Source organism: Elephantulus edwardii, unplaced genomic scaffold (assembly GCF_000299155.1).
Source record: "Elephantulus edwardii isolate Elephantulus edwardi_28Jun2011 unplaced genomic scaffold, EleEdw1.0 scaffold00128, whole genome shotgun sequence".
NCBI classification, from domain to species: domain Eukaryota; kingdom Metazoa; phylum Chordata; class Mammalia; order Macroscelidea; family Macroscelididae; genus Elephantulus; species Elephantulus edwardii.
In genome coordinates this window covers 3,030,896-3,041,540 of record NW_006399878.1, presented here as the reverse complement: position 1 = coordinate 3,041,540, position 10,645 = coordinate 3,030,896, and the positions used below count along the sequence as shown (strand labels likewise).

Genomic DNA, 10,645 nt, shown 5'->3' with positions numbered 1-10,645 from the left:
TAAATTATTATTAAATTTTATTAGTTTTAATGAACATTTACAGAGATTTTGGGTTTTCATTCATTCATTGTTGCACTGTTTTCTCTTCCTTCCTCCCCAGTTCGTTCTTCTTCCCCTCCTCCCCCCCGAATGTCTGTTTTAATTGTCCCATTATTTGCAACCCTTTGAGAAAGCGCCATACTGCCTTCCACAGTGGTTGCACCGTATTATTTCTTTTAAGACTTGGTCTTAACTTCATGGGGGTGATTGTCTGCCGAATCATTTTGGGCTCTTGGTTCTGCATTCTGTGTCATCCTTCCTTTCTGTAAAATGTAACATTTATATGCATCTAAGAAAGATTGGTTTTGTCCCTCAACCTAGTTCTCTACAGATGTAAATGTCAAAAGAGTCCTTCATTTGGTTTAGCGCCTGTTCTTTTTAAACCAAGAAGAAACAATTACTTTCACATGCTTTTTTTTTTCTTGTGAATTTATCTTTTTGCTCATTTTATTAAACAAAAGCAATACTCAACAGAACTTTCAAGAAAGCTTTTCTTGTTCATTTGACTAAGAGTTTTTAGAGATAGTCCCCTAAACATTCTTTAAAACCCTAGAAGGCTTTTTGTCTCACTGAAAGTTTTCTGAAGGACTATGTGAGTTCTTTCAGAGGTCTTAACTAACACTTTTATAGCTTCGTTCTGAACTTGACCTTTGTATTGAAGCTCTCTCTTATTTGAAAATTTTAGAAAAGCTGGGAATGAGAGTATGTATTTTGAAATTCAAGAAGTCCTATCTCTTACATTTAGTCCTGTCTTTTATATATAATACTGGATTCTTTCTCTTCTCTCACATTTTATTGCAATGTGCTGAAATCAGACGTTTTCAATACTACTTAGAAATCTTTGATGATAAATTGTATAATACACTAGATACATTTTCTGTTTTCCACTTTAGTTAAAGCAATGGTTTTAGTAATTTGTCCCTCATAAATAACAACCCTTCTCCTTCCAAGAACATTTTGTGCTCACCTTTAAGTGTTCATCGACAGTCTCTTTAAAGTACCTTGAATCTCTTGCTGACAGTCTCATTGAGGCCTTTCAGCTTCTCCCACGCTCCTGAGGCTACTTCCACCTTCAGCTTTCTTCTTGTTCCCAAAGCCATTCCTGTGTTTTAGAAACTTTTTTTTTGTCATACCAGAATTCCACTTCCCTATGTTGTTGTTGTTGTTATGTGCCACCGAGTTGTTTGTGACTCATAGCGACCACAAGAGCCCTAAATGCTGTTCTATCCTGTGCCAACCTCACTGTCTCAAACACATTCGTTCCCACCACTCCACTCACAGAATCGATCCTTCTCATCGAGGGTCTTCCTCTCCTGCACCATCCCTCCACTCTCCCAAACATGATGTCCTTCTCCAAGGACCAGTCCCTCCTTGCAACATGCCCAAAGTATGTCAGACGAAGCTTCAGAATCCTTGACTCCAGGGAACATTCTGGCTTCACCCTCTCCAGGACAAACCTGTTTGTTCTCCTAGCAGTCCATGGTGTATTCAACACTCTTCTCCAGCACCACAACTCAAAGGCATCAATTCTCTTTCTATCATCCCTATTCACTGTCCAACTCTCTGATGCATAGCACGTAATTGCAAAGACTATAGCCTAGATCAGGTGCACCTTAGTCTCCATTCTGACATCATTGCCCTTCAGTACTCTTGAGAGGTCCCTCACAGCTCTTTCCCAGTGCAGTTCATCTCCTGATTTCCTGGCTGCTGTTACCAAGAGTGTTGACTGTGGAGCCAAGCAAACTAAAACTGTTAACTATCTCAATCTCTTCACCATCCATACTGATGCTGCCAATTGGCCCTGTGGTGAAAATCTTTGTTTTCTTGATATTGAGCTTCAATCCATATTGAAGACTGCAGTCCTTGACCTTCTGCAGCAATCGCTTCAGGTCCTCCTCAGTTTCTGTGAGCAGGGTTGTGTCATCTGCTTAACACAGGTTGTGACAATTCTTCCACCAATTCTGATGCCATATTCCTCCTCATACAGCCCAGTGTCTCACATGATCTGTTCTGCATACAGATTGAAAAGGTATGGAGACAAAATACATCCCTGACGGACCCCTTTCTTGATTTTGACCCATCCAGTGTCTCCCTGCTCTGTTCTGACAACTGCCTTTTGGTCCAAGTATAGGTTTTCGCACTAGCACAATCAAATGTTCTGGGATTCCCATTCTTCTCAGAGTCAGCCACAGCTTGTTGTGATATCAAATTACTCACAGAATTATAGCTTAAAACAGTCAAAATTCTCTTTTACTCTCTAATCTATAATTTTGAACGTTCTGGTGGCCTAGTGGTAGGAAGCTAGGCTGTAATCTTAAAGGCCTGAAGTTTGAATCCACCAACTGCTCTGCAGGAGAAGGGTGGTATATAAAGAAGAGAAAACGGGGTATAAGGGCACAGGGCCATGAACATCTTTCTGAATGGATGAGAGGGTGTGAGAATAACACACACCCTTACTGCCCCAAAACAGAAAGCAGATAACCCATAGCCCAGCCCTGTGGAGCCTGGAGAGCCCCACCAGCAGCAAGAGATATGTTTATTTGTTGCCGACTCACAGACGAGGTACTGATATTGGGTTTATTTGGGAAATAAATTGGAGAGTAGGGAAGACCAAGAATATCACCCAATACAAGTCTAACTGTTAGCTCAAATTCCAAAGCACAATTCTTCAATTAGTGCAGTTTCTGGTTTCAGTTCAGCAGTCAAATCCAAATCTATTTAAGTTTGTGTCGGAGCAATTTTAAGTCACCTTCTCCTTCAAGTGTTCACCAAGAACAGGAAGAAGAAAAAAAAAAGAACAGTAAAAGCCTTTAACTGTGATCTTTGTCTCAGGGCTCCTCTGCTTACACCTTGCCACAGTTTCTCCACAGCAATGCCACAGTCTGTCTACCATCAGGTTCTTGCTCCAGTCTCCCTTAAGTCTTGCTGCCACAAATCTTGAGTGTCTCAAATTATGTTGTCCAGTATGGAAAGCACTCTTTTGCCTATCCTAGTCCCACAGCTGTTGATGATTTGCAAGACCATGCTGATTTGCAAGAACATGTGTCTGCAGTTAAGGTAGCTGGAGACCAGAGGTGGCTAACTGTAGTGGCTTTAAAAAAAAGCCAACTTTTAGGCCAACACCACAGATGAGCAATCTCATCCCATGCAATTGACTGCTTTTGAAAACATGCCAGAAGGTCAACTTGTCTGTTCCAGCTTGTCATCATGTAACAACAGCAACAATATACAACTTGGTCAGCCTAAATTGGAAAGAGCTGTGCCACTGAGGCAACTATGACCCATCACAGTGACCCTATGAAGGGTAGCTCTGATCCCAGCCCTCTCTTGAGCAATTCTGTCTCTGACACACTTGTCCCTATGACTATAGTCATGGTGTCAATCCATCTCTTCCTTTCCTGCACTGACCTCTGCCCTTCCAAGCATTATGTCCTTCTCCAAGGGACTGGGCCCTCCTGGCAGCATTCCCAAAGTATGTGAGGTGGAGCTCTTTGCCTCCTCAGAGCAGTGGTTCACCGTCTTTAGGATATCTTGTATGTTTTCTTGGCAGTCTGTGGTATGTTTAATACTCTTCTCCAACACCACAACTAAAAGACATTGATTTTTCTTCTGTTATCAGTAGTCTTTCTCTAGCTGTCAGATGCATGGCAAATAGTTGTGAAGACCATGGCTTGGATCCAGGTGCATCTTGATCTCTAGACTGATAATGTTGCACTTTAGTCCTCTGGATGCATCCCTGATAGCAGTCTTTCCCAAGTGGTTTATCTTTTGATTTCCTGATTGCTGGTGCCAAGAGTGTTGATTGTGGAACTGAACAAGCTGAAATTATCAGCAACCTCAGTCTTTTCTCCATCTACCGTGATGCTGCCAGTTGGCCCAATTGTATCTTTGTTTTCTTGATTTAGGGATACAGTCCATATTGAAGACTGTAGTCATTGACATTTTGCAGTAAACTTTTCAAGGCCTCCTCAGTTTCAGCAAGTAAGGTTGTGTCATCTGCATAACTCAGATTGTTGATAAGTCATCCTCCAATCCTTATGCCACATTCTTCTTCATAAAGTCCAACCTCTCAAATAATCTGTTCCACAAATAGATTGAAAAGATATAATGGAGAATGGACACACTCCTGACACACTCCTTTCTTGATTTTAAACCATGCTGTGTTAAGTTTCACAGGAACATATTCAAGTGTTCTTAGATTCCCATTCTCCTCAAGGTTAGCCACAGTTTGTTGTGATTCACACAGTCAAATGACTTTGCATAGTCACTAAGATACAAATAGCCATTTTTCTGGTACTCTCTGTTTTCAGCCAAGATCCATCTGGCATTGACCAGTGATATCCCTAGTGCCAAGACCTCTTCTAAACCCAGTTTGTGTTTTTGACAATTTTTTGTCAATGTCCTGTTGTAGTCATTTTGAGATATCTTCAGCAGATTTTTGCTAGCATGTAGTATTAGTGAGATTGTTTGATAATTTCCACACTCTGTTGGGTCACCCTTTTTTATAATGGGAATAAATATGGATCTTTTCTAATCAGTTGACCAGGTCACTGCCCTCCGAATTTTTTAGAACAACCTGATTAGTACATCCAGGGGTGTAGAGGGTGAAACCAAGTTTATCCTTGGATGCTATTTTGAAGCTCCTTCTCACATACTTTATGCACATGGCCAGGAGAGACTGGTCCTTGGAGGACCTCATGCTCGGAAGGATGGAGGGACAGCACAGAAGAGGAAGACCCCAGATGAGATAGATTGATACAGTTACTGGAGCAGTGGGGGTTGGTGTATCAGAATCAGTGAAACTGGCTTAGGACAGGGCAAGCTTAAGAGCTGCTGTACATAGAGTTGCTATGGGTTGCAGGCATAACTACAGACATAACTACAACATCATCTGTTTGTTGAAATATGTCAGTTGATATTCCTTCAATTTCTGGGGGCTTATTTTTTGCCAGTCCCTTGAAAGCAGCTTGAAATTCCCCTTTCATCATCACTACTTCTTGATCTTATGCTGTTTCATTAAATTCTTCTCTATCAGTAAATTATTTTTGGTACAGTGACTCTGTGTACTCCTTTCATCTTCTTTTCATGCTTCCTGGATCATTCAGTATTCTCCCCATAGCATTTTTAAGTACTGCAGCTCAAGGATTTAATTTGTTCTTCAGCTTAAGAAATGTTCAGTGAGTTCAGGCCTTTTGATTTTCTAACTCCAGCTCTTTCCATATTTCATTATAATACTTTGTTTTGTCTCCCCACACTACCCCTCCCCTCGGGCAATATTCAGAGTCTCTTCTGACATCCATTTCAGTCTTGTCTTTTTTTCTCTGTCTTAGTAAGACCTTTTGCTTTCTTCTTGGATAATAGTCTTAATATCATTCCACAGCTTTTCTGATCTTCCAACAGCAGTGTTCATTAGACTGGCTTAAAGGCTAGTTATTAGAATTACCCAAAGATTCACTAACTCACATGCCTGGCAATTGGTACTAGTATTCAACAGAAGCTTTATCTGGGCTAGAATGGAGCCCAGCTGGCATAGTACATAGCTTGTTGGGCTGCTGATGGAAACGTCAGCAGTTTAAATCCATCAGCTTCTCCAAAGGAGAAAGATTATTATTCACTTCCCATTAAGATTTATAGCCTTGGAAACTTGATGGAGGGTTCTTCCTAGTTTAAATGAGCTTAATGATAGTGGGTTCCTGGATTGAGTATCAGCTGGAAAACCTAGATCTGGTTTTTGTATATGGCTTAGACTTCCTCACAGCATAATGTCTAGATTCGAAGAGTAAACTACCTGAGACATAAAGCACAAGAGAGGACTATAAAAAGAGAGGAAAGCACAAGAGAGGACTATAAAAAGAGAGGAAAAAAAGAAAAGAAAACATACTGTCTTCTAAAGGCCTGTCATGTAAGGTTACTCTCTGTTACTTCTGTGTTCTCTGGTGGCAAAGTTCTGACTAGATTCATGGGAAGAGAAATGGGCTTTTTATCTTTTTGTAGTTTTGTGTTTTGGGTTTTTTAAAAATAAAGATTAAGTAGACTTTATTCATTAAATGTTTCTTTCTATGCTACATGGCCTTAGGGCAAATTCCATAGACTTTAAAAGGTTTTTTTGTCCTATTTAAATATACTTTTAATCAGTTAGGATGTTTTGCTGGGGAGGAGCTCCACCCAGCAATCTTTTTTATTATTTTTTAATAGTACTTAAATATAGGCTATATGTCTGTATTACACAAAGTTATAATATTTCTTGCTGTTGCTGTTGTTAATGTGCCATTGAGACACATATGACTCTTAGTGACCCTGTGTACAACAGCTCTGAGCCCTACTCCATCCTGTGCCAACCTTATTGTCTCTTGACACACCTATTCCCATTACCCTATTCACTGAGTCATCCATCTCATTCAGGATCTTTCTGTCTTAAGCTGTTCTTCCACCCTCCCAAGATGGTATTCCTCTCCAAAGGCTGATCCCTCCTTGCAACTTGCCCAGAGTATGTCAGAGGAAGCCTCAGAATTCTTGCCTCTAAGGAGTAGCCTGGTTTCACCCTTTAAATATTTATAAAATTGTTATTATATGCCATGGAGTCAGAACTGACTCTTTGGTTTTAAATAAAATGTTTATTTTATACTGGTTTGCTTTCAGAATTCACTGGATCTTTCCCATTTCCTTTACCCACCCTTCCCTCCACCCATCAAATTGTGTGACCCCCCCCCACCCCCCCCCACATCCTCACCCCTCTGCTCCTACCTTCTCTGGCTTGGTTCCTCGTACACATTTTACTATCTATCATTCTATTTCTACAACAATGGTCTTACACAGTATTTGTCCTTATGGGACTGAGGTAACTCACTTAGCCTAATGCTCTCCAGTCCCTCCCAGGATAGGCAATGATTTTTCAAAGTCATTGCTCCTGCATGCTGCATATTATTCCATTTTGTGAATGTACCACAGTTTCTGAATTCATTCAGTTAGTTGTGCTTGGACATTTGCCCTGTTTTCATGTTCTTGTGATGGTGAATAACACTGCTATGAAGATTGGTATACAAATCTCTATTTGTTTCTCAGTTCTTATTTTCTTGGGGTATATTTAAAGCAGTGGAATAGGTGGGTCTTATGAAATTTCTGTGTTCAGCTTTTTAAGGAAACACCAAACTGCCTTCCAGAGTGGTTGTACCATTTTACAGTCCCACCAACAGCATATAAGAGCTCCTATCTCTCCACACCCTCTCCAACATTTATTATTTGCTGTTCTCCTCAACTTTACCACTGCTGTGGAGGTGAGATGGTATCTCCTTGTGGGTTTGATTTGAATCTCTCTTATTTCCAGTGATTTGAGCATTTCTTCATGTGTCTGTTGGCCATTTGATTATCTTCCTCTGTGAAAGTCTTTCCATGTCGTTTGCCCATTTTGTAATTGGGTTATCAGTCTTTTTCTTGTGGAGGCCCTGTAGGATTCTGTAAACTTTTGGTATAAGACCCTTGTCTGAAAAGGTATTGACAAATGTTTTTTCCTAGTCGGTAAGTTTTGTTTTACTCTGTTGGAAAATGTTTTTGATGCACACAGGACTTTAATCTTTAGAAGGTCCCATTCATCAATTTTATACTCTCCTGGTTATATATTTCTGACTATATTTGTCAGCCTTTTTATACCATGAGCGAGGCCTTCTAAGCTTAGTCCTACTTTGTCTCTTAATGATCTTTATGGATTTGAGCATTACTCCTAGGTCACTGATCCACCTTGAGTTGATTTTTGTGTTTGGTGTGAGATGTGGATTTTCTTTCCGTTTTCTGAAGGTAGCAAGCAGTCCAGTTTTGCTGGCACCATTTCCTGACGAGGTTGTCATTTTCCTCATTTTACAGTTTTTATTTCCTTGTATAGTGTCACTTGACCATAGACAAACAGATTAATTTTTGGGTTCTCAATTCTGTGTCATTGGTCTGTGTGTGCCTGTCATTTGTACCAGTACCATGCTGTTTTGGTTTTACAGCTGTGTAGTAGTTTTTGAGATCAGAGTGCTATGCTTCCCACTTCTTTGTTGTTTGTCAGAGTACTTTCCTTATTCAAGGTCTCTTTCCTCTCCAAATAAACTTGCCAAATGCCTTTTCTGTCTTTTTGAAATATAATTTGGTCTGTGTATTAGGATTGCATTAAACATGCAGATTTCTTTTGGTCAAATGGTAATTTTTACTATATTGAGTCTTCCAATCCATGAGCAGGGAACATTTTTTCCACTTTTTTTAGGTCTTCATTGTGTCTTACAGAAATGTTCTGTAGTTTTCTTTGTAAAGGTCTTTTGTGTCTCAAATTAGGTTTATTCCTAATTATCTCAATTTTGGTTGGCTATTATAAATGAAATTGCTTTCTTGGGCTCCTTATGTATGTTTTCTCTGTTACCGTAGAGGAATCCCACTGACTTGTATATTGATCTTGTATTGTGCCACTCTACTGGACTGGTCTACTAGCACTAACAGTTTTTTGTTGAGTCCTTAGGGTATTCTGCATATACTATCATGTCATCTGTATACTGTTGTTTGTTGTTGATTGCCATAGAGTCAAGCAGGACTCATCCTGACCCTATGAACAAAAGACCTGAAGCCTTCCTATAACTATCATAGTTTCTCAAAGGTCATAGAGTTTCCAGAAACGTGTTGTTTAGGAAGTGGATGCCACTCTGCTTCCAAACTTGTCTTAAACTGGGAGCTCCACCAAAAACTGTCCACATAGGTAACTGTTATGGCATTTGACACCCTATAAAAACCAACTTTTAAATACAAAGGCCCTCCACATGTCTTGTTGACTCTAAACAAGAGGTTTAATTAAAAAAAAACAGCCAATATAATATGTTGTTAGTATCTAAAAATCAAGAGATTCCACATGAAAACCAGGCTTCTAGGTCCTCTACGCAGGTCCCAGTTCCACAGGACACCAGATAGTCGGCTGACAAGCAGCTGTCCCTAGGATACTAGGAGGTGAGCGCTCCCTAGTCTGCCCCTGGTCCACAGGGTTCTGAACAGGGTTCTGAGACCTGCTGACAGCTGCCTGTGAGTGGGCCACTCCACCTCTCCAGTTATGGTACCAAAATATACTCCTATCCAAAATGCCTCTTGCCTCATATTCTTGACCAAGATAGTTTATAACCAAGAAAGATCTTTATGAGTGGAAAGTAATGTGCTAGTAGTATTTTTGTTGTTTTTATCTAACAAGGAAGCTGACCATATTTTACTGTTTTAGAGATGTTATTCCCTTTTCTTTTATGCTAGCTATTTTCTACTTTGCTACTTAAGTTAGTGTTTTAAGAATTTTTATATTTCTATATATATTATAGAAATTATTCATCTATCATATTAGCTTCACATACAATATAGATAGTGTATATCTTTTCTTACAATGGTTTTGGTCAATTGGAATTTTTTATTATTGTAGAATTTATATTTTCTCTTATGACTTCTGGATGTAAGATCATTGAAAATCCTTTCCCACCTCAACACTAGATTTTTCCAATTATTCTAGTTATTTTAAGATACTAACGTATGTCATTGGAATTCTGAAAACTCAAAAATAGCCTATTATATTTGGAACAGCATCATTATATGCTTTTTAAAAGCAATCTTTTTCATGCAGACTACAAATCTCTTTGGTGCCTTGTATTTTCTCAATTTACAGAAATAGATCCCATGTATGATATATGATTCTTAATATTAAGAACAGTTTAGGAATAATTGTTTATACTTCACCCTTTAAAAATCTAATCTGATCTTTCTTTCTCTTCAGCCTATATAGTAACCCAGGTGGACTGGCTCCTTATGCTTCTCAGGGTTTTTCATTTCTTCCTCCTTACCCCCCACAAGAAGCCAACAGGACTATCACTTCTGTATCTGTTGCTGATACTGTTTCTTCAACCACAAGTTATACCACAGCCAAACCCGCTGCTCCTTCATTTGGCATCCTCTCAAATCTGCCATTACCCATTCCCATGACAGATACTTCTGCACCGGTTGGTATCTTTGTATATCTATATTTTTTTACCTTTGAAAATTATATTTTTAAACCTAAGTGACAGTGGAGGAGAACAAATATATCAGTACTTGCAAATTAGGAACATCCTATAAGAGTAAAAAGACATAAAGTACAGACACTTGAGGAAGAGCTCTGGTGGCTTAGTGGTAAGGAATTGCACTGCCTACACAAAGGTATGTTGTTTGAATCCACTAGCTGCTACACAAATGAAAGATGGGTAGTTTCCTTGCCTGTGATTTACTTCCTCTGAAGACCTGCTGGAGGGTCACCTGTAAGTTGGTTCCAACTTACAGTACAGAACAACAACTCTAAGGTAGAACCAGTGGGCATGACTTGACTTTAAAAAAAAAAGTTGGGTTTTTTTTTCTCACACCACTACTTTATCTCTGTTGTTGTTGTGTACCATAGAGTTGAAACCAACCCATAGCTGACCTTCCAGTGGGTTTTCAGAGGTAGACATCACAAGGGAGGAGATTACCCATCCTCCTGCAGAGCATCTGTTGGTCTTGAACTGCCTGCCTTTGGGATTACAGTATAGTTTCTCACCACTAGGCCAGATTCTGATAGTAGGCACTCATAAAAATGAGAGAG

General features: G+C 39.5%; 1 protein-coding gene across 2 annotated transcripts in view; it reads left to right on the top strand.

Moving 5' to 3' along the window:
• VPS37A (vacuolar protein sorting 37 homolog A (S. cerevisiae)) overlaps positions 1–10,645 on the top strand; it is a 52,423-nt gene that overhangs the window by 28,189 nt on the left and 13,589 nt on the right. For both annotated transcript variants that reach the window (XM_006893552.1, XM_006893551.1), the window contains one exon: positions 9,809–10,031. In XM_006893552.1, coding sequence (XP_006893614.1) covers positions 9,809–10,031 — 223 coding nt within the window. The remainder of the gene's footprint in view (positions 1–9,808; positions 10,032–10,645) is intronic.